Raw genomic sequence first — 27503 nt, 5'->3', positions numbered from 1 at the left:
GTCAACAAGTCAAGCAGTCATTTGAAAGAGTAAGACAATTTCAGCGAGACAACTCAAAGGCGAAATCCATTAACGCCAAGATAATGTAATTCATTGCCCTTGACAATCAACCATTCTCTGTGGTGGGTGACGTTGGCTTTCGCCGACTGGTCGAGCACTTGTACACATTACCAAGTGTGCTATTTTTCAGATGTTGCCCTACCGGAGTTACACAGTAATAGCGCCACTGCTATTAGCTTCACGACTGACATTTGGACCAGCGATATCAGCCCCATGAGCACCAGGGAAGAGAGGCCACGGACGGACACGGACTGACAGACAGCTGAAACTTTACTGCTTGACATGTATGACATGTATCCTGGTTGAGAATGAAACGACTGAACAAATGAACAACGAAACAGCACAGCAAGTAAGTGAAAGAAATAGGTTTTGATTATGTTTTACTGGTAATAGGGACATACATAAATGCCAACAAAATAACTTTTTGGTCAGTGTGGTGTGTGTAACCTTTATTTAACTGGGCAAGTCAGTTAAGAACAAATTCTTATTTACAATGACGGCCTACACCGGCCAAACCCTGAGGACGCTGGGACAATTGTGCGCCGCCCTATGGGACTCCCAATCACGGACGGATGTGATACAGCCTGGATTTGAACCAGGGACTGTAGTGATGCCTCGTGCACTGAGATGCAGTGCCTTAGACTGCTGCGTCCGTGTGTGTGTTAACTATTTAACTGTACTGGAATGCTTAAAAGGCGGCAAAAATGTTCAATAACGGTTATCGGTATCTATTTCTTTTTGGCAAGGAAAATATTGGGTATCGGTGCATCAGTATCTGAAAATACTGTGAATTGAGACATTTATTGTATCAGTCAACCTACTATGTGTATTGAACACTATTTCAGTGGAAAAACAATACAACCTGGATGTTTTGGAGCCTGCTAACTCTGAGGAGGACTTTGCTAAAAAAGCACTTGGATACTGAGTAGACTGATACCCCATTTCATTGATCCCCAATCCTTAGGTAAAGCTGTACAATGAAATATACATGTCAATACGCACAATAGGCTGACTGGGGAGGTGATTTCCCACAGTCACAGTCCCGCGATAAGAGCTACTATGACACTAATATTTGTGTAAACTCTTCCCAGTTGTGTTCTGTGGGACTAGACTCACGCTCCACATTCCAACACTCCAACCTTGTTTACGATTATCTAGTCTAAATATGGCATGATTCCACCAATTGTAACCTTCTGCATCACTTTCAGAGGGACTTTTATTTTGGCGACACATAACCCGTCCGGTCAAGCAATACTAGTATGGATGTTTATAGCGTTAGTTTTGGGCAACAGGGTTAAGTAGCTGGCTAGCTGGTTATTTTAATAGGAGAACAACAAGTGGCTACCTAGCTAATACTTACAAGGATTCCTAAACCTAAAAGGATTCCTTTTCCCATTCGGTCAAACAATAATGCCTTATTACCAACGTAGTACTCTACAGCTTTGACAATAACATGAAAGGGGGATACCTAATCAGATGTAGAACTGAATGCCTTCAAATGAAATGTGTATTTTATCCAACCTCTGAATCAGAGAGGTGAGGTTGCCTTAATCAACATCCACAGCTCCTGGGGAACAGTGTGTTAAGTGCCTTGCTCAGGGGCAGAACAACAGATTTTTACCTTGTCAGCTTGGGGATTTGATCCAGCAACTTTTCGGTTACTGGCCCAATGCTCTAACCACTAGGCTACCTGGTGGCGCTTGGCTTGTGCACACAACATTCTGTAATTAAAATTGTGTTATTTGACGTGTATCTTTTTGGACACGCAAAGACCCAAACGGCGTTCGATTAAATTCCAAACCAACACGGCTCCCGGTACATGTCCTCTATTCATTTGAATGTTGTCATTTGGCCAACGGTCCAATATTCCAACACTGCTGTGAGTACATATTACACGTTTTGGACTACGATAGACGCTTAACTCTGCATGTTCTCCGGTTTGTAAAGATGTACAAATATACTAAAACCCAACCTGAATTGCCACACTGTCTGCTGAAAGTAGCTACCAAAAGTAATTATTGGGCGAGTGTGGATATTTAAGTGAAAGAAAGTGAATCATCAATGTTATAAATTACGGTTAAACTGTCAACATCTAGTGAATCTCTGTTTTCATTTCAACAATTTACTATCCGTGATGTGCTAGATGCCTTGCTTAGGATTGATGTGAAGAAAACAAATCCACTGGGGCTCATATGCTTTATCCATTTCTGCTGCAGCTCTGATGGTGTCCATATTGATCATGTCCCTGCTTACAAATATCTGGGCATCTGGATAGATGAAAAGCTGTCTTTTTAAAACCATATCGAGGAATTAATTAAGAAGCTGAGAATAAAAATTGCCTTCTTTTATAGAAATAGGTCCTGCCTCTTGCTAAATAGTCGAAAGCAGATTATTTAGTTGACGTTCCTATCAGTCCTAGACTTTGGTGACATAAACACAGCTGCAACTTCATTAAAGCCAAAGCAGTTCATCATAGCATACCACGCTTTATTACTGGCGCCAATTGTAGTACTCGTCACTGCATTCTCTACCAGAAAGTTGGTTGGCCCTCATTGATGTCATGTAGGTTGATACATTGCTATGTTTTCATTTATAAAGCCATTTTACAAGAAGTCCCACTGCACCTAATATCTTTACTTAATTTTAGACATGAGTTACCCCGGTCCCAGGGATGGTTAACTTTGGAAATTCCTTTGGTCTCTACTGAGTGAGGTAAATCAGCATTTAGTTTTCTTGCACCTTATTTGTGGAACAATCTTGAAAGTGTTCTTAAATGTGATGTTCTGGTGCCTCTAGGGCAATTCAGAAAGCTGATTGAGGACCTGACTGATGAATATGTTTGTTTTTTATGACTGTTTTTCTCCCTGCTTGTATTTATATTGATGTGTGTATTTTCTGTAATTTATGTAATTCAGGGCTCATCTGTAAAAGAGACCTTGGTCTCAGTATGACTCCCTGATCAAATAAAGGTTAAAAGAACAACAACAAAAAACATGTTGAAATCAACTAGGCTAGCGAACTTCAAGTCTGGGTGTGCATGTGGCAAAGGCATGAGCACTGCCTGTTTGTTTACTCCATTTGCTAGGCAACCCAACGCAACCGCGAGTGGGAGTTCTGAGGGAGTACAGCTACAATCAGAAGAGGCTTTTTCGTACCAGGTTAGGATCATTTATACAGCAGGTTATGAGACTTAGGTGAAATAAAATAAAATTGATTTAGAGCACTGGAGAGTTACCACAAGTTGCAAAGAAAACAGGAGCTGCCTCCACTATTCCAGCACCATTTCAACATAATCAAATCACATATTGCTTAGTGTAATACAGTGACAACTAAAAGATACGAAAAACAATTGAGTCCAATCAACGTTAGCTAAATATGATGTGGCTTGTCCATGGTTGTGATTTGTGTGTGCGTGCGTGCGTGCAAGTAGAAAGAAACTAATTTTGACTCACCCTACTTATAGAGAAACGTCAATGACTTTCATGTTGCCAAAACGGTCTATGACTCTGTCATACAGTACATGCTTTTAGTTTTTGTTGTCCTAGGCTACCTGGCTAAAATACCTGCTCCCTAGCCTAACTTATTTTCATAGGCAATGATGCGCCAGGCCAGCTAGTTAACATTAGCCTACTACATCTACAGTGGCTACATATTGAACTTCCATCCTCTCAGGCCAGGGGCACAATGCATGAATTTATGGTTGGATCAGAATAGTCGTTATAATCGTACGGAGAATTAAGTAAAACCACAAGTCCAAATACCTATCTCCATCCATGGCTAATTTAGGAATGTGATGATTTTAGCTAGCTAGCTAGCCACCGAAGCACAATAAGATGCAACAATTCAATTTTTTTCTGGAAATGGCAATCTGTTTTTGATGTGATGTAATTGGTGTGAAGTTAAATCCAAACTGTCTTCCTATGACTTCTGTTCCACAAGGCAACCATAAAGAAAGCACTGGCTGTCGTTGGCGAACCCTCCCACCCTCTACACCCTCAGTTCGAGAGGCTTTCTTCTGGCCGGTGCTTCAGAACGCCCATGGCCAAGAAGAATTTGTTCAAACATTAATTTGTTCCTTGTGCTGTTGGACTACTAAAAAAGTAAAGTAAATTGTATTGGTATCTGGACCTATCTATCTAGTGCAGTTGGGACAGTGGTTGTTGTGAGTGAATGTATTAATGTCCTCTATGTTGTTGTTTATGCAACATGATGCACTGACTGGTTTAAATGTGTATGATGTGAGAATGTATGTGATTCTTTTAATGAAGGTGATGCCAAAGAAAAATGGCCATTCTGGATGGACAATTAAGTTTTATTCTATTCTATGACACTTTTTTTGGTGTGCCAGGACCATTCACAGTTGAGATCGCTCAGTTTAGCTCATCGCTGATTGGCTGTTATTTTATAAAATATTTTTGGTTAATTCCCTTGGCATCCATGAGCACACACCACTGATTGTGACATAGCTACGTAGCTCTGAGACCAACATCCAAGGGGAATGACCCAAACACGCACCTCCCCGCAATTCCTAACCAACAAGTCTCCAGTACACGGCTTCTGTACATTTGAATTTGTTGACAGTTGGAGGAATTGCTATAGGTGCGCTGAGAATTCGAAAAGTATGAATGTCAAAGGTACAATATTCTAGAACAATGCTGTGTGTACCGGTACGGTACTCTGATAGACCCTTTAGGGGTTGATGTAAGCCTTAAAGTAAATAAGATGTTTTCATTGTCACATAATGTTGGCTACACCAGATAGGTGCAATGAAATGTGTTGTTTTACAGGGTCATCTATGTACAGCGCCCCTGGAGCAAATTAAGGTAAGTGCCTTGCTCAAGGGCACATTGACAGAGGTTTCACCTTGTCGGCTCAGATATTTAAACCAGCAACCTTTCAATTGCTGGCCCAACGCCCTAACTGCTCGGCTACCTGGCGCCCTAACTGCTAGGCTACCTGCCGCCCTAAAGTGCCCTAGCCCTTGTACTACATACACTGCACTGTGCTGTTCTGTGCCAATTACTGTGAATCTTCAGCATTACGTAATAGAGTACCACAGTATGAGTCATAATACCCATGGTTATCAAAACGTCACACCAGAGTAAGCCTACATGAAACACAGTCCTTATTTTAAGTGTTTCTTAAGTTCTTGTGCAATATATATATATATATATATATATATATAGGCTACATTGAGGTTTTTCTTTCATTATTTTAGGCTATCTGGCATTAGTGCGTAAACCTAATCTTTAGGGCCTAACTGTGGGCATGCCAAATAGCCTACATGCCAATCGCCAAATGCTTTTGGTTAAACCGGTTGATCCACCAAGACAATAACTGAAAAAGCTGTGAAATGGAGAGTTGAAAATAAAGAGGAGGGAGGGTCAGAAAAGTAGCTTAATGTTTGAGAAAGATTTGGTGAAGTGGTTAATGAGGATGACTGCAGTGCCTATGTGACGATTGTGAGGTGCTATAGCCTACAAATTCTACAGTCACAAGATGGGACTTCAAATAAGGCCTATGGCACTTCAAGGGAACTGTAGCCAACTGTTCAGGTGGGTTAAATGGGAACTGAAATCTGGACATTGAATGAAGGTCTATAACTTCTCACATAGCCTTACCTCCTGCAGAATTAAGCATGTCTTACAGTAATATGATAGACCAAATTTAGGCTACATTTTTACTCAGGAACAGGAGTGGCGAAATCAGATTTCTTTCAGCATCTTGAGAGAATGCAAATGCTCAGTTAGCACCTATACAAATGGTAGGCCTATCTATCTGTATTAGCATTATAAAAGCTGATAGTATTTCAACCACAAAATATGCACCCAAGCCAAACTGAAATCTTTTAAGAAACATGTTGCGTCGTTTTCACAGCTTTCTATTTCCTTACAACCGGTCAAGCTGATATCATTTGACATTTTACACAGAAAACTTTCCTGAGTTATTGCATTTTGTCCCCCATCCCTAAACGTCTTTGCGCCATGAAAGAAGCAGAGATGATATATAAAACTTTACTGCTGTCAACTGGATTAAAGCATTCATTCTATCTACAGTATTTATGACATTATTCTGGTGAGAAAGGGTTTATTTAGTCTTCTAGGGCAACATAAAATGACAGAAGAGAAGCTGCATGTATATAATTATACGATCTGGTCTCAAAGCATCTTGTATTATTCTGTACATAAATCCGAGGCACTCCATTTAGTATGAAATGTTACGAATAACAATTCGTATGATATGTTAAAAATTGCAATTCGTACAATATGTTACGAATTTGCAAAATGTACAATAGGTTACGGATTTGCTAAAAGTATGATATGTTACGAATTCCAATGTGTTGTGGCTAACGTTAGCTAGGTGTCTATGTGGCTAACGTTAGCTAGCTGGCTAATGTTAGCTAGGCTAGGGGTTCAAATAAAATAAAATAGTTATTGTCACATGTGCTGAATACAACAGATGTAGACCTTAATTACTTACAGGCCCTTAACCAACAATGCAGCTTTAAGAAAAATACCTTTAAAAAAAATCTAAATTATGAAATAAAAGTAACAAATAATTAAAGAGCAGCAGTAAACTAACAATAGCTAGGCTATATACAGGTGGTACCGGTACAGAGTCAATGTGCGGGGGCACTGGTTAGTCAAGGTAATTGAGGTAATATATACATGTAGGTAGTTATTAAAGTGACTATGCATAGATAATAACAGAGAGTAGCAGCAGCGTAAAAGTGTGTGGGGGGGGGGGGGGGGGGGGGGCAATGCAAATAGTCTGGGTAGCCATTTGATTAGATATTCAGGAGTCTTATGGCTTGGGGGTAGAAGCTGTTTAGAAGCCTCTTGGACCTATACTTGGTGCTCCGGTACCACTTGCTGTGCGGTAGCATAGAGAACAGTCTATGACTAGGGTGGCTGGAGTCTTTGACAATTTTTAGGGCCTTCCTCTGACACTGTCTGGTATAGAGGTCCTGGATGGCAGGAAGCTTGGCCCCAGTGATGTACTGGGCCGTACGCACTACACTCTCTACACTAACAAACCTAAAAGCTAGCTTCATTGCCATACAACACTCCTTCCGTGGCCTCCAACTGCTCTTAAACGCTAGTAAAACTAAATGCATGCTTTTCAACCGTTCGCTGCCGGCACCCGCCCGCATGACTAGCATCACTACTCCGGACGGTTCTGACTTAGAATATGTGGACAACAACAAACACCTAGGTGTCTGGCTAGACTGTAAACACTCCTTCCAGACTCATATTAAACATCTCCAATCCAAAATTAAATCTAGAATCTACTTCCTATTTCGCAACAAAGCCTACTTCACTCCCGCCGCCAAACATACCCTCGTAAAACTGTCTATCCTACCGATCCTCGACTTCGGCGATGTAATTTAAAAAATTGCCTCCAACACTCTACTCAGCAAACTGGATGTAGTCTATCACAGTGCCATCTGTTTTGTCACCAAAGCCCCATATACCACCCACCACTGCGACCTGTATGCTTTCGTCGGCTGGCCCTCGCTACATATTTGTCGGCAGTCCCACTGGCTCCAGGTCATCTATAAGTCTTTGCTAGGTAAAGCTTCACCTTATCTCAGCTCACTGGTCACGATAACAACACCCACCCGTAGCATGTGCTCCAGCAGGTATATCTCACTGGTCATCCCCAAAGCCAACACCTAATTTGGCCGCCTTTCCTTCCAGTTCTCTGCTGCCAATGACCGGAACGAATTGCAAAAATAGCTGAAGTTGGGGACTTATATCTCACTTACTAACTTTAAACATCAGCTATCTGAGCAGCTAACCGATCGCTGCAGCTGTACACAGCCCATCTGTAAATAGCCCATCCAATCTACCTACCTCATCCCCATATTGTTTCTATTTACTTTTTTGCTCTTTTGCACACCATTATTTCTACTTGCACATCATCATCTGCACATCTATCACTCCAGTGTTAATTTGCTAAATTGTAATTCCTTCACCACTATGGCCTATTTATTGCCTTACCTCCTCACGCCATTTGCACACACTGTATATACTTTTTTTATATTGTGTTATTGACTGTACGTTTGTTTATTCCATGTGTTTATCTTGACCAGGTCACAGTTGTAAATGAGAACTTGTTCTCAACTGGCCTGCCTGGTTAAATAAAGGTGAAATAAAATAAAAAACACTCTGTAGTGCCTTGCGGTTGGAGGCCGAGCAGTTGCCATACCAGGCAGTGACGCAACCCGTCAGAATGCTCTCGATGGTGCAGCTGTAGAACCTTTTGACGAACTGAGGACCCATGCCAAATCTTTTCAGTCTCCTGAGAGGGAATAGGTTTTGTCGTGCCCTCTTCACGACTGTCTTGGTGTGCATGGACCATGTTAGTTTGTTGGTGATGTGGACGCCAAGGAACTTGAAGCTCTCAACCTGCTCCGCCACAGCCCTGTCGATGAGAATGTAGTACACAATCATCTCATTTGTCTTGATCACATTGAGGGAGAGGTTGTTGTCCTTGCACCACATTGTCAGGTCCATGACCTCCTCCCTATAGGCTGTCTTGTCATTGTCGGTGATCAGGCCTACCACTGTTGTGTCATCGGCAAACTTAATGATGGTGTTGGAGTCGTGCCTGGCCGTGCAGTCATGTGTGAACAGGGAGTACAGGAGGGGACTGAGCATGCACCCCTGAGGGGCCCTCGTGTTAAGGATCAGTGTGGCGGATGTGTTGTTACCTACCCTTACCACCTGGTTGCGGTCCGTCAGGAAGTCCAGGATCCAGTTGCAGAGGGAGATGTTTTAGTCCCAGGGTCCTTAGTTTAGTGATGAGCTTTGAGGGCACTATGGTGTTGAACACTGACCTGTAGTCAATTAATAGCATTCTCACATAGGTGTTCCTTTTGTCCAGGTGTGAAAGGGCAGTGTGTGGTGCAATAGAGATTGCATCATCTGTGGATCTGTAGGTGCGGTATGCAAATTGGAGTGGGTCAAGGGTTTCTGGGATAATGGTGTTGAGGTGAGCCATGACCAGCCTTTCAAAGCACTTATGGCTACCGACGTGAGTGCTACGGGTCGGTAGTCATTTGGGCAGGTTAGCTTAGTGTTCTTGGGCACAGGGATTATGGTGGTCTGCTTGAAACATGTTGGTATTACAGACTCAGGCAGGGAGAGGTTGAAACTGTCAGTGAAGACACTTGCCAGTTAGTCAGCACATGCTCGGAGGACACATCCTGGTAATCCGTCTGGCCCTGCGGGCTTATGAATGTTGACCTGTTTAAAGGTCTTACTCACATCGGCTGCAGAGAGTGTGATCATACAGTCATCCGGAACAGCTGATGCTCTCATGCATGTTTCAGTGTTACTTGCCTCGAAGCAAGCGTAGAAGTAATTTAGCTCATCTGGTAGGCTCGTGTCACTGGGCAGCTCTCGGCTGTGCTTCCCTTTGTAGTCTGTAATAGTTTGCAAGCCCTGGGTTAAGGTTAGGATTTAGGTTAAAGAGTTAAGGTTAGGGGAAGGGTTAGCTTATATGCTAAGTCGTTGAAAAGTAGCTATAAAAAGTAGTAAGTAGTTGCAAAGTTTTTTTATTGGTAATAAGCTAAAATTTGAAAGTTGTCCAAGATTTGAGCATGCAACCTTTGAGTTGCTAAACGTTTGCGTTATACGAGACCAGGCTGAACTATAGACAAGTTGACGAACAAATAAGATAACAAAATGTCGGAATTTATAGGCAGAAACGTATCTAAATCAGAAAAAAATGAATCCTGCACCTGTCAATAAAACGTTCCGCTGTCTCTGACTGTAGCCTATAGCATTTTTTTCTATATTAGCGTGTCGTGTGTGTGAGCCTCAGATTTTCACTTGATCACATATAGTCCGGTAGTTGTGGATGGGTTATTAGCAATTGTGGGCAGCTGCAGGTGAACAAACAGCTGACCCATGCACCACTAGGAGGTATGGCTACATGAGAATAGCTGGAGATTAACTCCAGTTATACATTAACTCAAAGAAACAGTGTGGACGCAATTGTGTTGGGAAAGTTTGCTTTCTGTGTTGCACTGAAGAAATCCCCTCACAATGGCCCCCTGCCAAAGATCATATTTGCTCAGTTCTTCTATTTCTATTTGGTTTGTTTTACGTAGACTTTGGAGACCTCATATTAGTACCTCATTAATTTAGTCTGGGACCGCAAGGCAAGGCAAAAAACAACAACTTTTGAATTCATGTGATATTGCAAAACTGTATGGATCTAAAGATAGGCTACATTATAGATTGACCATCTATCAGGCTATTATCAAATAAAATCAAGAGAAGAGCCAATAGTGTTAGTGGTTGGGTCAGCCAGTTGGACTGTGCAGTGGGTAAATGACCTTTGTGTTAAATCTCCAGCTCATCAGTGGTTGTTTGAACCCACACAAAAGGAAGATATAGATGGTGTGACACTTTTTGGAGATTTTCGCCAGGATTTCTGTAGGATATTCCATATTCAGTCTGGTGAACAGATGTTCGCTATGATAATCTTGTGCTATCTACACATTCAGTCAAAGATCAATCATGACAAGATCTATCACTTTGACAAAAGTTTTTAACACTTTAGCCCAAGACATGTTCTGACAGTAGTGGAGTGACTAAGTATAAAAGACAGACTGATGTTGAGGCACTTAATCTGTTTTAGCCTATAGGCTAAAGGGGAATCAAGAACATTTGGGTTAAATTCAAATTATTTTTGGCTATTCAGTTGTATTGTTGCCTGCTGACAGACCTATTCTGCATTAATTGTAACCTGTCTTTTCTCCAGAATACATCTGAACACTCTTCAAATGTTCAAAAGAGAAACCATGGGGGAGATGTTTGAACCTGAAATTATGAATCACATAAGAAGAGTATTGGTGAAGCTATGAGCTATATAATATATATTTTATAGTCTTTACTTATACAGATTAGAAAATCAATATCTATATAGATCTATGTCAGTAATATAGATATTCTTATTCACTATAAATATTCTAAAGAAAATCTGTGGCACAGTTATCTTTGAGTAAAATAAATGACGAAAACGACAAATTTGGTGACGCAATGGGATTATGTGTATGCTGATCCAGAAGGAAGTGACGACAAAAGCGGCCACCACAATATGTTTGTTCGCATCTCCTGAAATCATTTTCGAGGCAACGTTACAGGTAAGTTGGGTAGCAACAGTAGCTTTTCCACAAACTGGACGTTGCGTGGAGAGACAATTATTTGTGTAGCACTATCTAAGAGGGGAGTCGCCTTATGTGATCAACCCGTCGTTTACAAGCCAGTTATATGCGAATTTGACGACGCTCACATTCTATTTTTTTGTTCGCGAGTCATCACTCTAGACCGCTAGACGGAATGCCCATGTGTCCAGGTTGGATTAGCTAACGTTAGCTACAGTTGCTAGCTTGGAGAGCTGTAGACACTGGGTCTGGCTTTATAGGCTATCATCAGTGGTTTGCAAATTGCGTAATGACTATCATTTATGTAACTATCCAGTTAGCCACAGTCTGACGTTGAACTGATGTATTTAGCTATCTTATTTGCAGTGACACAACATTTGCGGGGTATGAACAGTTGGAATAAGTGGTACATTTCTTAGATTTGTGGTGGGTTGAAAATGGCTAGCTAGCTAGCGAGATGTTTTTTTGTTCTTCAGCAATGTATCAATACAACAACGTTATTATAGCATAATCGTTGAGGCACGGGAACATTTGTAGTAAGTCATCGCGTTAATATAAATGTATACATTGTGTCATGTTTGCTTGTGTTGGCATGAATTGTCTGGCCCGGGCATTTACAAGGTCAATTAGAGAAAAAAGCTCGTGGTAGCACTGTTATAACATGTCATTCATGAAGGACCAGTGCTATCCGGGGTCCATTGGACGTCCCTGCCCTTGATCGTGAATCTCAGTTCGATTACACACTATCCTCTCACCATTACAACAGAGGAGGTTCGTTTATCTATATCGGGTCCGGATGGGAAAGCCCCAGGTTAATTTCGGAACGGGTTCAATTTATATCTGTATTTGTGATAATGATTTCCCTTTGTAGCCAATTCAATTTGGTGACAGAATTTTAAGTTTTAATCACTTAATAATTCATAAGCCATATAGCTATCAGTAAAAACGCGTACTAACGGGAAGGTCTTAGTTCACACAAGAAAAGGTAGACTATCATTATCATCCCTGCATGAGAGAAATAAGCAAATATCTTAAAGATATGTGGGTTTTTGGTAACAGAATTAAAGGAATACTTCGGGATTTTGGCAATGAGGCCATTCATCTACTCCTCACGAGTCCGATGAACTCGTGGATACCATTTTATGTTATGAAGGTAGTTTCGTGAGCCAATGCTAACTACCGTTAGCGCAATGAATGGAAGTCTAATGGGTATATAGACTTTCAGTCATTGCGTTATCGCTAGGTAGCAATTGTGCTAGTTAGCAACTTCCTTCAAACTGCACGCAGATAAATAAAATGGTATCTATAAGTTCTGACTGAGGAAGTATATAAAGAGCCTCTGCCAAAATCCCGAAGTATTCCTTAAAGGTCCAGGGCAATGTTTCTTAAACGTACACAAGGCAAATAATTTCTCAATAACTAAATATTTAAGTGTTATTAGTTGGCAGGGGTCTTCAGCATTGTTATGTTTTGATGTATTTCTAGCACCTATTTAAAGGGATATTTAGGCAACGAGGCCCCTTTATCTACTTCCCCAGAGTCAGATGAACTCGCGGATTTTTTCGAGCCAATCCTAACTAGCGTTTGCGCAATGACTCGAAGTCTATGGTATCTGCTATCATACTAGCAGATACCACAGACTTGACTGGAAATCAATGGCAGGGTTTCCCAAACTCGGTCCAAAAATCAAAGCCTTTGCTTATCCCTAACCTTTAGGATGGAAAATCTTTGAAATGGTTACATATGCCGTAATTTCTCAAATATAGACTCCTAACTTTCATTTGACACCAGATTTAACATGCTCCCATGAACTTCACATGTGCTTTTCAATTAACGGTGTGTTTTACTATCTCAACCCGCTTCAGATGCTGACAGACTTGGGTGGGGCTGTTTTGGATGACACGCAGTGAAATAACAGAAGATATTCTGTTATAACAGAAGATATCTACTCAACCTAGGGATTCAGAACACAATGACCAAGCCTGACTCGAAGAGGAGCAGCATGGCTCTTGTCACTGGCAAACCTGCCAATGCTGCGGAGGAGCAGGTCAATAATGTCTCATCGGAACCGTCAGTGTCCGGTTCTCCCCACCACGCAGTGACCCCGGCGACTCCAACCAAACACAAATCTGCTAAACAAGTCTCCCGAGACAACCTTTCTAGGCGAAACACGGAGTCTGAAGTATTCGACGACGGAACCAACACCTTTTTCTGGTGAGTGCTGCTGATCAATGGCAGGTCATTTTATTCTCCCAAACTGAAGGCTGTCATTGTTGGCTATTGATGTGACAGTGCCTGGGGCTCTTTAGAAAGGGACAGCTCTGCTATTTATGTGGGCTATGAATTCAAGGTTAAATGTACATTTGTCACATGCCACTGGAATACAAGCTCGGACAGGTTTTTTTATGCCCCCATGTATTTGTGATGGACATTTTGAGTGTTTTTGGTGAGACAGATCTTTTGTCTCTGTTAAACTGAAAGCGACATGCCTAAAAAGTTACCTACCATTATCTCAGATTGTGAAATGTGTGTTCAATAAAAAAAAAAGTAGAGCTTTTTTTTTTTTAACACTTTGCAAAAATGAGTATGGGCTCTCTCCTCACTACCTATTGTTCCTGCAGACAGGAATTACCATCTTCAGATAAGGTTTTTATAAGATCTCTCCAGATAATTGTTGTCTGGAGCTCAAAAAGTATTCGTAGCAGTATGCAAATCAGAGAGCCAAATTAACAGCTCTTTCACAGATGTGAGTCGGATCAAATCTAAAATAAAATGATATTTGTCACATGCGCCGAATAAAACGGGTGTAGACTTAACTGTGAAATGCTTACTTACGAGCCCTTCCCAACGATGCAGAGTAAAATAAGTTATAATAAAAGAAAATAGTAACACAAGGAATAAAATGCACAGGATGGAGCTATATACAGGGAGTACCAGATCAATGTGCAGGGGTATGAGGTATTTGAGGTAGATTTGTACATGAAGGCAGGGTAAAGTAACGAGGCATCGGGATATATAAGAGTCAAATGAAGAACGGCGTTGCAGCATCATATGAAAAGTGTAAAAGTGTGTATTCAAAGTATTTATACCCCTTGACTTATTCCACATTTTGTTGTTACATCCTGAATTCAAAATTGACATTTTTTTCTCACCCCCATCTGCACACAATGCCCCATAATGACAAAGTGAAAATCATTTTCAATACATTTGCTAAAATGTCTAAGAACATAAATACAGAAATATCTCATTTACATAACTATTCAAACCCGTGAGTCAATACTTTGTAGAAGCACCTTTGGCAGTGATCACAGCTGTGAGTCTTTCTGGGCAAGTCTCTAAGAGCTTTCTACACCTGGATTGTGCAACATTTGCCCATTTTATTAATTTCAAAATTCCTTCAGCTCTGTGTGAACTTAGTTTTGATTTAGAATGGACTATTATCATGCACCTGTCTTGAAATGGGGGCAGGGGGAAAAATACATGTCATCTATGCACTTAAATAGCGAATAGAGGATGCTTTTCTTGTGTTCTTTAATCTTAATGCCAGCTAGGTAGGCTATACTCATGTTGTAAAGATAAGCAATGTGATTTAATATTTGCTCAATATTAGGGAAGTTGAGAAATGAATATAATAGGCCTAGCCTACATGACTTCTGATGGGACCCTCATTTTTAATAGAGGCCATCACTCTTTTTTTCTCATAGCCTTTTCGATTACGTTTACATTGATGTCCGAGTGATTAGCGGCACAATAGAGTGCTGATTACCAGGCAGTTAGCAAGTTTAGTAGGCCACTAATGACCATCAGCAGCATCAGAGCTCGGAGTAGTCTGATTGCCGTGACTAAACGGTCACATGGAATTTGACTGCCTTCATGACTTGTGACCGGCGGTGTGACGGTAATACAGTCACCGCCCTACGCCGGGCACCTACTACTATACCCCGTTCAAAGGCACTTCAATATTTTGTCTTGCCCATTCACCCTCTGAATGGTACACATACACAATCCATGTCTCAATTGTCTCGGGGCTTAAAAATCCTTCTTTAACCTGTCTCCTACCTTTCTTATACACTGATTCTGAAGTGGATTTAACAATTGACATCAATAAGGGATCATAGCTTTCACCTAGTCAGTCTGTCATGGAAAAGCAGGTGTGTTTTGTATATCTCTGTTATGCATGGGAATAATACATTTAATAACTGTTTACATACACCTTAGCCAAATATGTTTAAACTCAGTTTTTCACAGTTCCTGACATTTAATCCTAGTAAAAATTCCCTGTTTTAGGTCAGTTAGATTCACCACTTTATTTTAAGAATGTGAAATGTCAGAATAATAGTAGAATGATTTATTTCAGCTTTTATTTCTTTCATCACATTCCCAGTGGGTCAGAAGTTTACATGCACTCAATTAGTATTTGGTAGCATTGCCTTTAAATTGTTTAACTTGGGTCAAATGTTTCGGGTAGCCTTCCACAAGCTTCCCCCATTCCTCCTGACAGAGCTGGTGTAACTGAGTCAGGTTTGTAGGCCTCCTTGCTAACGCATGTTTTTTCAGTTCTGCCCAGAAATTTTCTATAGGATTGAGGTCAGGGCATTGTGATGGCCACTCCAGTACTTTGACTTTGTTGTCCTTAAGCCATTTTGCCACAACTTTGGAAGTATGCTTGGGGTCATTGTCCATTTGGAAGACCCATTTGCGACCAAGCTTTAACTTTCTGACTGATGTCTTGAGATGTTGCTACAATATATCCACATAATTTTCCGTCCTCATGATGCCATCTATTTTGTGAAGTGCACCATTCCCTCCTGCAGCAAAGCATCCCCACAACATGATGCTGCCACCCCCGTGCTTCACGGTTGGGATGGTATTCTTCAGCTTGCAAGCATCCCCCCTTTTCCTACAAACATAACGATGGTCATTTATGGCCAAACAGTTCTATTTTTGTTTCATCAGACCAGAGGACATTTCTCCAAAAAGTAAGATCTCTGTCCCCATGGAGTGGCCATCACAAAGCCCTGACCTCAATCCTATAGGACATTTGTGGGCAGAACTGAAAAAGCGTGTGAGCAAGGAGGCCTACAAACCTGACTCAGTTACACCAGCTCTGTCAGGAGGAATGGGCCAAAATTCACCCAACTTATTGTAGAAGGCTACCCGAAATGACGTTTAACGCAAGTTAAACGCAATGCTACCAAATACTAATTGAGTGTATGTAAACTTCTGGCCCACTGGGAATGTGATGAAATAAATCATTCTCTCTACTATTTTTCTGACATTTCACTTAAAATAGTGGTGTTCCTAACTGACCTAAGACAGGAAATTTTTACTATGAATAAATGTCAGGAATTGTGAAAAACTGAGATTAAATGTATTTGGCTATGGTGTATGTAAACTTCCGACTTCAACTGTACCTGTGTGCGGTCTATATTATATGTATATGAGATCATGTGACACTTAAATAAAGTCCAACTGTGTGCAATCTAACTAATTGTATGACTTTTGAAGGTAATTGGTTGCACCAGATCGTATTGAGGTGCTTCATAGCGGCGGGGGTGAATATGTAATACATATGTACGCATTGCTTTTCAGTTTGACCTTTTCTAGATCTTTTTTAGAAACCTTTCACTTCACCGAAGACACGACACTACCAAGTGAATAGTGGACTGTGAGAGAGGCTAGGCCTTAAAGCTAGTCAATTGGAGTGGGCTGATCTTTGTTTGGTGCCTGCATGGAAGGATGTCCCAGCAAGCTTTTTCTCCCCAGTGGTTTGTTCGGCAGAAGTCCTACAAGAGGCTCTCTCACGCTAAACGGATTAGAGGGAGAACAACAAAACCACATGCCCGCTCCATGACTCAACATCACCATCTTGTCATATCAGGCCTATGCGATCCGCATACAACACCTCCCTTTATGGCATGCCGCAGCTCTTTATTCCCCTCCATGCTCCATTTATATTTATCGTTATCCCTTTCCCTCCCCCTCCATCACTTTACATGTCCAATTCAAGGATACTGTATTGATAGGACATTTTGTAAATATTGCCAAAGCCAACTCAATCGTTTGTTATTTTTCTCTCTGTGTCTCTCACAAACTCACTAGCTCACCTAGGGCTGGGCGATTTGGCCTAAAAATGTGATTAATTTTTTTCAAACTTATGGGAGACTCACGATATACAGTGCATTCGTAAAGTTTTCAGACCCCTTCCTCTTTTCCACATTTTGTTACGTTACAGCCTTATTCTAAAATGGATTACACACCATAAAATCCTCATCAATCTACAGTTGTGGCCAAAAGTTGAGAATGACACACATATTTATTTTCACAAAGTCTGCTGCCTCAGTGTCTTTAGATATTTTTGTCAGATGTTACTATGGAATACTGAATTATAATTACAAGCATTTCATAAGTGTCAAAGGCTTTTATTGACAATTACATGAAGTTGATGCAGAGTGTCAATATTTGCAGAGTTTTTCAAGACCTCTGCAATCTGCCCTGGCATGCTGTCAATTAACTTCTGGGCCACATCCTGACCTATGGCAGCCCATTCTTGCATAATCAATGCTTGGAGTTTGTCAGAATTTGTGAGTTTGTTTGTCCACCCGCCTCTTGAGGATTGACCACAAGTTCTCAATGGGATTAAGGTCTGGGGAGTTTCCTGGCCATGGAGCCAAAATATCGATGTTTTGTTCCCCGAGCCACTTAGTTATCACTTTTGCCTTATGGCAAAGTGCTCCATCATGCTGGAAAAGGCATTGTTCGTCACCAAACTCTTCCTGGATGGTTGGGAGAAGTTGCTCTCGGAGGATGTGTTGGTACCATTCTTTATTCATGGCTGTGTTCTTAGGCAAAATTGTGAGTGAGCCCACTCCCTTGGCTGAGAAGCAACCCCACACATGAATGGGCTCAGGATGCTTTACTGTTGGCATGACACAGGGCTGATGGTAGCGCTCACCTTGTCCTCTCCGGACAAGCTTAATTCCGGATGCCCCAAACAATCGGAAAGGGGATTCATCAGAGAAAATGACTTCACCCCAGTCCTCAGCAGTCCAATCCCTGTACCTTTTGCAGAATATCAGTCTGTCCCTGATATTTTTCCTGGAGAGAAGTGGCTTCTTTGCTGCCCTTCTTGACACCAGGCCATCCTCAAAGTCTTTGCCTCACTGTGCATGCAGATGCACTCACACATGCCTGCTGCCATTCCTGAGCAAGCTCTATACTGGTGGTGCCCCGATCCCGCAGCTGAATCAACTTTAGGAGACGGTCCTGGCGCTTGCTGTCCATTCTTGGGCGCCCTGAGGCCCAAAAACAATTGAACCGCTCTTCTTGAAGTTCTTGATGTTCCGATAAATGGTTGAATTAGGTGCAACTTACTGGCAGCTATATCCTTGCCTGTGAAGCCCTTTTTGTGCAACGCAATGATGACGGCACGTGTTTCCTTGCAGGTAACCATGGTTGACAGAGGAAGAACAATGATTCCAAGCACCACCCTCCTTTTGAAGCTTCCAGTCTGTTATTCAAACTCAATCAGCATGACAGAGTGATCTCCAGCCTTGTCCTCGTCAACACTCACACCTGTGTTAACGAGAGAATCACTGACATGATGTCAGCTGGTCCTTTTGTGGCAGGGCTGAAATGCAGTGGAAATGTTTTTGGGGATTCAGTTCATTTGCATGGCAAAGAGGGACTTTACAATTCATCTGATCACTTTTCATAACATTCTGGAGTAAATGCAAATTGCCATCATATGAGCTGAGGCAGCAGACTTTGAAAATTTTATATTTGTGTCATTCTCAACTTTTGACCATAATGACAAAGCAAAAATTTATTTTTACATTTTTTGCAAATGTATTAGAAATATATAAAAACATACATTATTTACATAAGTATTCAGATCCTTTGCTAAAAGATTTGAAATTGAGCTCAGGTGCATCCTGTTTTCAATTAATCATCCTTGATGTTTCTACAACTTGATTGGTGTCCACCTGTGTAAAGTACATTTATTGGACATGATTTGGAAAGGCACACACCTGTCTAAATAAGGTCCCGCAGTTGACATTGCACGTCAGAGCAAAAACCAAGCCTTGAGGTCGAATGAATTGTCCGTAGAGCTTTGAGACATGATTGTGTCGAGGCACATATCTGGGGAAGGATACCATTAATATTTCTGCAACATTGAAGGTCCCCAAGAACACAGTGGCCTCCATTCTTAAATAGAAGAAGTTTGGAACCCACTAAGACTCTTCCTAGAGCTGGCTGTCCCGCCAAACTGAGCAATCGGGGGAGAAGGACTTTGGTCAGGGAGGTAACCAAGAATCCAATGGTCACTCTGACAGAGCTCCAGAGTTCCTCTATGGAGATGGGAGAAACTTACAGAAAGACAACCATCTCTGCACCTCTGCACCACTCCACCTATCAGGCCTTTATGGTAGAGTGGCCAGACGGAAGCCACTCCTCAGTAAAAGGGACATGACAGCCTGCTTGGAGTTTGCCAAAAGCTACCTAAAGGACTTTGACCATGAGAAACCAAATTCTCTGGTCTGATGAAACCAAGATTGAACTCTTTGTCCAGAATGCCAAGCGTCACGACCGGAGGAAACCTGGCACCATCCCTACGGTGAAGCATGGTGGTAGCAGTATCATGCTGTGGGATGTTTTTCAGTGGCTGGGACTGGGAGACTAGTCAGGAAAGATTAACTGATCAAAGTACTGAGAGATCATTGATGAAGACCTCCGACTGGGGCGAAGGTTCACCTTCCAACAGGACAATGACCCTAAGACAATGCAGGAGTGGCTTCGGGACAAGTCTCTAAATGTCCTTGAGTGGCCTAGCCAGAGCTCGGACTTGAACCCAATCAAACATCTCTGGAGACGCTCCCCATCCAACCTGACAGAGCTTGAGAGGATCTGCAGAGAAGAATGGGAGAAACTCTCCAAATACAGGTGTTCCAAGCTTGTAGCGTCATATCCATGAAGACTCAAGGCTGTAATCGCTGACAAAGGTGCTTCAACAAAGTACTGAGTAAAGGGTCTGAATTCTTATGTAAATGTGATTTGTTTCAGGAAACTAGGCGTATGTTGCGTGTCACTACTTCACAGGAGCCATTTTGAACGTAAACGTATTTTTTTAATCAAAAGGCATTTTTTGGGGAAGAAATGCCTATTGGAACATGGGAACTTTCGTGTGCCTAATAACGAACTTGTATTCCATCTGGAAATACGAATTCAATTTTTAAATTGAGCCTAGTTGATTTAGCCACGGAAAAAGACAGGAATCTTCCCGCTAGCCATGATTGGCTGAGATAATGCATTGGCTGGACATGCAAAGAGGAGTTTGGATTGATCTGCCATGTATCACGCTTCTGTCTATAACATGAGCTGGTCAGTATGTGTTGGTCATCCTTTCTAATGGGCCTTTTTTGAAAGATATCATGTAGTAGAACTGCAAAAATGTAACATTGTGACCTCTTCACGACCTCCTTGGTGTGTTTGGACCACGTTAGTTTGTTGGTGATGTGGACATTACAGCCCTGTCGACGTTAATGGGGGCCTGTTCGGCCCGCTTTTTCCTATGGTCCACAATCAGCATCTTTGTCTTGCTCACATTGAGGGAGAGGGTGTTTTCCTGGCACCACACTGCAGTTCTCTGACCTCCTCCCTACAGGCCGTCATCATTGTTGGTAATCCGGCCTACCACTGTTGTGTCATCAGCAATCTTAATGATGGTGTTGGAGTCGTGTTTGGCCATGCAGTCGTGGGTGAACAGGGAGTATAGGAGGGGACTAAGCACGCACCCCTGAGGGGCCCCAGTGTTGAGGATTAGAGTGGCCTACCATTACCACCTGGGGGTGGCCCGTCAGGAAGTCCAGGATCCAGTTGCAGAGCGAGGTGTTTGGTCAAAGGGTTCTTAGCTTAGTGATGAGTTTTGTTGTCACTATGGTGTTAAATGCTGAGCTGTAGTCAATGATCAGCATTCTCACATTGGTGTTTCTTTTGTCCAGCTGGGAAAGGGCAGTGTGGAGTGTGATTGCCTCATCTGTGGACCTGTTGGTGCGGTATGTGAATTGGAGTGGGTCTAGGGTTCCGGGAGGATGCTGTTGATGTGCGCAATGACCAGCTTTTCAAAGCACTTCATGGCTACCGACGTGAGTGCTACGAGCGATAATCATTTAGGCAGGTTACCTTCGCTTCCTTGGGCACATGGACTATGGTGGTCTGCTTGAAACAACATGTAGGTATTATAGACTTGGTCAGGGAGGAGTTGAAAATGTCAGTGAATACACTTGCCAGTTGGACCGCACATGCTTTGAGTACACGTCCTGGTAATCCGTCTGGCCCCACAGCTTTGAATTGCCCACATCGGCTACGGAGAGCGTGATCACGCAGTCGGCCGGAACAGCTGGTGCTCTCATGCATGCTTCAGTGTTGATTGCCGCATTTAGCTCGTCTGGTAGGTTCGTGTCACTGGGCAGCTCCCGGCTGGGTTTCCCTTCGTAGTCTATTAGTTTTCAAGCCCTGCCACATTCACTAATATTGACTCACTTCTTGCAGCAGGCATTATTGTTTTTGACAACTTTGTCAATTTTCTATCTCTCAATCACAAGCCCACGTGCTAATCAGTAGCTAGCTGATCTTTATATTTCAAGTTTAGCCAACTTAGATCTATTTGCTAGCTAACAAGGCAGAACAGTTGAATAGTCATACACACCCTTCTGTCTGTCTCCAACTGTTTGAATAGCATGCTAGCCTGTCCACTTTGTTCAGATTTGAAATCAAGTGGCCTACCTTATTTCTCGCAATGATTGCACATTTATAAAACAGACTTGACAGGTAGTATAACAGTCTTTGGCTAAAATGCTTCTAGCGGTACGTGGTACAGCAATGCCATGTGTGACAAATTTAAGCATTCAATTTCCAGAATCAATGTTAATTTGAATCTTCCCGTTTTAGTAGTGTCTGCTTTGAGGAGTAAAGGTTATCTTCTCTGTTACAGTAAAATGTGTTCCGGTGTCCATATGACCCAGACCAAACCTCAAATGCAATTAGCGAGTTGAAACCACTTGTCAGAGAGGGAAAAGTGATCTCATCTTTGTTGTTTTGAGTGGCACCGGGAGGGGCTGGGGGGGGGGGGGTGTGTGTGTGTGTGAACAGAGGAAGAGGTGTAGAGGTTTCACTCTTGCCAAAATCTGTCCAAAATGACCCCAGTGTGTTTCTATGGGCATATTTTGGACCTAAGCTTGTTGCCTGCCTCTGGGACAATGGTTCCCATTGTTTGGGCGAATACATGAGCATCTCGTCAGTATACAGTGCCATCAAAGTATTCACACCCCTTGACTTTTTCCACGTTTTGTAACAAAGTGGGATTAAATTGATTTGATTGTCTCTTTTGTCAATGATCTACCCTCAATACTCTAATGTCAAAGTGGAGAAAATGTTTGTTTTTGTTTTCTTTATGGAAAAGTAAACCCTATCTTTATTACATAAGTATTCAGCCTGTGAGTCAATACATGTTAGAATCACCTTTGGCAGAGTTTACTGCTGCAAGTCTTTCTGGGTAAGTCTATGTTTTGCAGACCTTGATTGTACAATATTTGCCCATTCTTTAAAAAAATTTTTTCAAGATCTGTCAAGTTGGTTATCATTGCCAAACAGTTATTTTATAGTCTTGCCATAGATTTTCAAGACGATTTAAGTCAAAACTGTAACTAGGCTACTCGGGAAAATTCAATGTCGTCTTGGTAAGCAGCTCCAGTGTAGATTTGGCTTTGTGTTTTAGGTAGTTCAAATCCAACTTTATTTGCCACTTGTGCCGAATACAACAAGTGCAGACTTTACTGTGAAAGTTGTCCTGCTGAAAGGTGAGTTTGTCTCCCAGTGTCTGTTGGAAAGCAGACTGAACCAAGTTTTCCATTTTCCAAAGCATAACGCCTTGTATTCAGGACAGAAAGTTAATTTCTTTGCCAAAATGTTTACAGTATTGCCTTTTTGCAAACAGAATGCATTTTAAAAAATTTAAAAATGTTTATTCTGTACAGCTTTCATTTTCACTCTGTCATTTAAGTTAGTATTGCGGAGTAACTACAATGTTGTTGATCCATCCTCCTTTATCTCTTAACACAGCCTTTAAACTCTAACCGTTCTAATCATCATTGGCCTCATGGGGAAATCCCTGAGCTGTTTCCTTCTTCTCCGGCAACTGAGTTAGGAAGGGCGCCTGTCTTTGTAGTGACGGGTGTATTGATACACCATCAGAAGTATAATTAACTGCACCATGCTCAAAGGGATATTCAATGCCTGCTTCTTTTTTTTTTTTTACCCATCTACCAATAGATGCCCTTTTGTGGAAAACCTCCCTGGTCTTTGTGGTTTAAGCTGTGCTTGAAATTCACTGCTTGACTGAGGAACCTTTACAATTATCAGTATGTGTGTGGCGTAGAGCTGAGGTAGTCATTCAAAAATCATGTTAAACACTATCAATGCACACCGAGTGAGTCCTTGCAAGTTATTTAGACTTTTTAATTTTTTAAATTTTACTTCTGAACTTATTTAGGCTTGCCACAACAAAAGGATTGAATACTTATTGCCTCAAGATATTTCATCTTTTCATTTGTAAACGTAAAAAAAAAAAAAAATCTACTTTGACATTCTGGGGTATTTTGTGTATAGATCAGTGACACAATCTCAATTCAATCGATTTTAACTTCTTCAGGTTGTAACACAACAAAATGTAGATAAAGTCTAGGGGTGTGAATACTTTCTGAAGGCACTGTGTGTACAGATCTCTGGTGTAAATGGGAAGGTGCACCCAGCACAGAAGGAGATGAGCCCAAAAAGACCACATGAGAACAAGCGGGCATAAACGCTCGTTTAAAAAAAATTAAATAAATTGCGTTTGGAATATCGCGCGTAAACATAAGTCCAAATGAATTTAATGAATTGGATATATCGCCTAGCCCTATGCTCACCCTGTCTCTTTCAAGAATGCTGGCAGACAGGCGTCGTACCTCAGAGGGATTCTGTGACCCCTGCGCTCAATGTCCTCTCCCGTTCTTCCACCCTTCTCCCTCCTTCCTCTATTGCTCTTTCACACCATTTACCCTCTTGAACAACCTCCGACCTATCATTAACATTCCCTCTGTTTTTTCTTTTCCCTGCCCCTACCAGTCTTTTTGGGTAATCAGTGTCTGTAGATGTGTGTGTGTGTGCATACTTGAAACATGCAATGTGGCCTGTTCCTATGCAGCACACTTAACTGTGGAGAAAAGGGAACTCTCTTAAGTGTACTCAAACTAGGATGCTGTATGGAGGAATGGTATAACAGCCCAGTATCAGCACATGCATGGCAAAGTGGAAATTAACTATCTGTTGTCATTGAACTGAATTCGCCCAAAAAGCTCAACTTTCTCTTACACACACTCTTAGTCACTTCTGCTCATTGCATGTCCAGCCAATGAATGTTGCTGATTCTACTTGCCACACTGTCATTGATTGCCTTTCTCTCTCCTCACCCTCCCTCTCTCTCGTTGCAGGAGAGCACATACAGTCACTGTGCTTTTCATTCTCACATGCGTGTTGGTCTATGTCACTCTGTTGGAGGAGACACCCCAGGATACGACGTACAACACTAAAAGGTCAGCCATTCGGTTACGCACTCACGCCGTCTCTTCCATGACGTCCTGTATAATCATGCACTTACACGCACTTAGTCACGACTGCTTGTGTCAAATGAGTCACTTCCGCCTCCGACCAGCCAGTCACCTTCAGCCCAGCTGGCTTGTAGCGAAGTCAGCACACAGACTTTTAGGTTCCTCCTTTTATTTTTTAGCTTGGACTGTTCCGTTCTTGAGCACTTTATTTTGAAATGTCAAAATATATGTTGCACGGTAGTAATACGTGCTCAACTCGTACTAAGTTCTGTAGCGTGAAGATGCTGTGAAGCCTAGTAGAAATCGCACTATTATGAAAGAGATGGCCAGCGCTTAAATATTAAATATTAACGGCTGTTGGAGAATACATCTAAGATGGCAAGGCGTAGATATAATGTGGGGGAAAAGCTAGGTTTTGACTAATGGATGCTTCGGAGAGCAGAGGACTGTTTCTTTTCCCACCCCCCTGCTTTGGTACTAGTCATTAACATATACTTTTTTTTGTACATTTTGGGACTATAATGTAAGTAAGAACTTTAAGAGCCTTTGCATGGTCTTAAGCAATTGCAGTGAGTTTTGCGAGCAGAGGAATTTGGCAGCATTGGGGAGTCTTCAGACAGAGGAAGTGTGTTTGCACGCTTGTTTCTGTGTGTAGTATGCGTGCCGGCGTTACTTAGGAGTTAACCCCAACCAGCTATTCCTGTTATCTGTACTGACAATCCGACGGTCATTAACGGGATTTGCCGTGGTCAGCGAGGCCCAGATTAGATTAGAGCCCGCTACAACTTCTCTCCCCCCCCCCCCCCCCCCGGGTCACAACCGACGGCACTGCCCTACTGCATGCCTGGCTGAAAGCCTTCACCTGAATGTACTGATCCCCTGGGGGTGGTTGACTCACGCACCTGGGCTTTCTCACCTTGTCGCCTCTTCAGTCATGTGCACTGATCTGAAAGGACATGATGGATAAAAGCACACATGCCCTCCTAGGCGTAATGCCGTTTGCAATATTGTCTGTGTCGATCCAGGTCTCTCAGATGGGTGTGGTGAAGGGAGAGGAGGCTGTGTGGATTGAGATACAACCCTGAATGCCTTATAGCGAGCATGCCACATATACTCAGCTTGCCTGGGCCCTGTCCTTAACTTTCCTGGTCTTCGACCTCTCAAACTTGCTCTTTCACCCACCTTGACCTACAGAACAACCTCTAAGGAGTGTTGAAAGTAAAATTATGATTTATGCTCTTTAGCCAAAACATTGGTCAAATAATGATATTTCAATGCAAACCATGTATTCCAGTCCATGTATTTAGATGTCATAATATTCTAAAAGTATATTTTAGTCGTCCTGTAAAGAGGACTGAGCTGTATGTGAGTTTATCATTAATTGTTCTATTTACTTAAGTCTGCTTGTGCTTTTCTACCAGAGGGATCGTGGCCAGCATCCTTGTGTTCCTCTGCTTTGGAGTGACACAAGCCAAAGATGGCCCGTTCACCAGACCACATCCAGGTAACACAACCTCCACCCGCAGGGCAAATACCCTTCACATTTCTGCTTCTCCATGCTGTTGTACTTCAGTTAATACGAGCCTGCCAGTCCTCAGAAGTTGCAGACAGTGTAAGCCTTTTGATACGTAGGCTAAGTGCATTGACATATGATACGGGACACGCTCTCAGCAAAACAACATCCTGTCCAATGAGACACCGCTAGTGAGTCAACATGGTCACTTTTAAACTTTGAAAGAAGAAAAGAGGAAGTTGATGCTTTTGTGAAACCGAAAAGCGGCATCCCTATCATATTCTTCCCAAGATATGGTGAGTCACTGCTTTCAAAGGTGGTGGTGCTGCAGCAGCACTGTGTACATGTCAAACCATAAAAAGTTGCCAACTGCCGTGGCAAGCACAGGTGTTAAATCAAACTCTCTAATGGTGCATTGCTCTCCGGTGTTTTATTTTTATATCTCACCTTTATTTTAACCAGGTAGGCCAGTTGAGAACAAGTTCTCACTTTCAGCTGCGACCTGGCCAAGATAAAGCACAGCAGTGCGACACAAACAACAGAGTTACACATGGGATAAACAAACATGCAGTCAATAACACAATAGAAAAGTCTATATACAGTGTGTGCAAATGTGGTGAGATTAGGGAGGTAGGGCAATAAATAGGCCGTAGTGGCGAAGTAATTCCATTTAGCAATTAACAGTGGAGTGATAGATGGGCAGATGATGAATGTGCAAATAGAGATACTAGGGTGTAAAGAGCAGGTATGTTCTTCTTCCTCTGAAAATGTCTTTAGTGGGGAAAGAAAGAATGCCTGTCTGCTTTTAGATCAATATAGATGTTTGGAGGCACAGCAATGGAGTGGGCCATGAAGACTATCCCGACTGTGTGTAAAGTACATACAGATTACATACACTGCATCAGATTACATTACAATGGAGTGGGCCATGAAGACTATCCCGGCGTGTGTGAAATACATACAGATTACATACACTGCATCAGATTACATAGGAATTACATTATAATCGAGTGGGCCATGAAGACTATACCGGCTGTGTGTGAAATACATACAGATTACATACACTCCGTCAGATTACATAGGGATTACAATACATCCGCCAAAT

At 42.0% G+C, this 27503-nt stretch overlaps 1 protein-coding gene and 1 long non-coding RNA gene across 5 annotated transcripts in view; both read left to right on the top strand.

Moving 5' to 3' along the window:
- The first annotated feature begins 1712 nt into the window (after window positions 1–1712).
- LOC120066598 lies at window positions 1713–10934 on the top strand. 2 transcript variants are annotated; one of them, XR_005478781.1, is made up of 6 exons: window positions 1713–1939; window positions 2708–2772; window positions 3146–3218; window positions 4000–4160; window positions 4848–4883; window positions 10837–10934. It is a non-coding gene; the product is annotated as an uncharacterized LOC120066598 (long non-coding RNA). The 2 variants fall into 2 exon arrangements; XR_005478782.1 differs by lacking the exons at window positions 4848–4883; window positions 10837–10934 and having other exon boundaries at window positions 4000–4348.
- Window positions 10935–11155: 221 nt separating this feature from the next.
- ptdss2 (phosphatidylserine synthase 2) overlaps window positions 11156–27503 on the top strand; it is a 41688-nt gene continuing 25340 nt past the window's right edge. The window contains exons 1-4 of one of the 3 annotated variants that reach the window (XM_039017092.1): window positions 11156–11218; window positions 13105–13453; window positions 24769–24870; window positions 26307–26389. In XM_039017092.1, coding sequence (XP_038873020.1) covers window positions 13212–13453; window positions 24769–24870; window positions 26307–26389 — 427 coding nt within the window. In that variant the 5' untranslated portion in view covers window positions 11156–11218; window positions 13105–13211. Of the gene's footprint in view, window positions 11219–11278; window positions 11431–11610; window positions 11776–13104; window positions 13454–24768; window positions 24871–26306; window positions 26390–27503 lie in introns of those variants that run through there. The other 2 variants (XM_039017090.1, XM_039017089.1) reach the window with 2 other exon arrangements.

This window comes from Salvelinus namaycush, chromosome 21 (assembly GCF_016432855.1).
Source record: "Salvelinus namaycush isolate Seneca chromosome 21, SaNama_1.0, whole genome shotgun sequence".
Taxonomy (NCBI): domain Eukaryota; kingdom Metazoa; phylum Chordata; class Actinopteri; order Salmoniformes; family Salmonidae; genus Salvelinus; species Salvelinus namaycush.
Note: the sequence above shows the minus strand (reverse complement) of the source record. Positions and strands in the feature narration are given on the sequence as shown.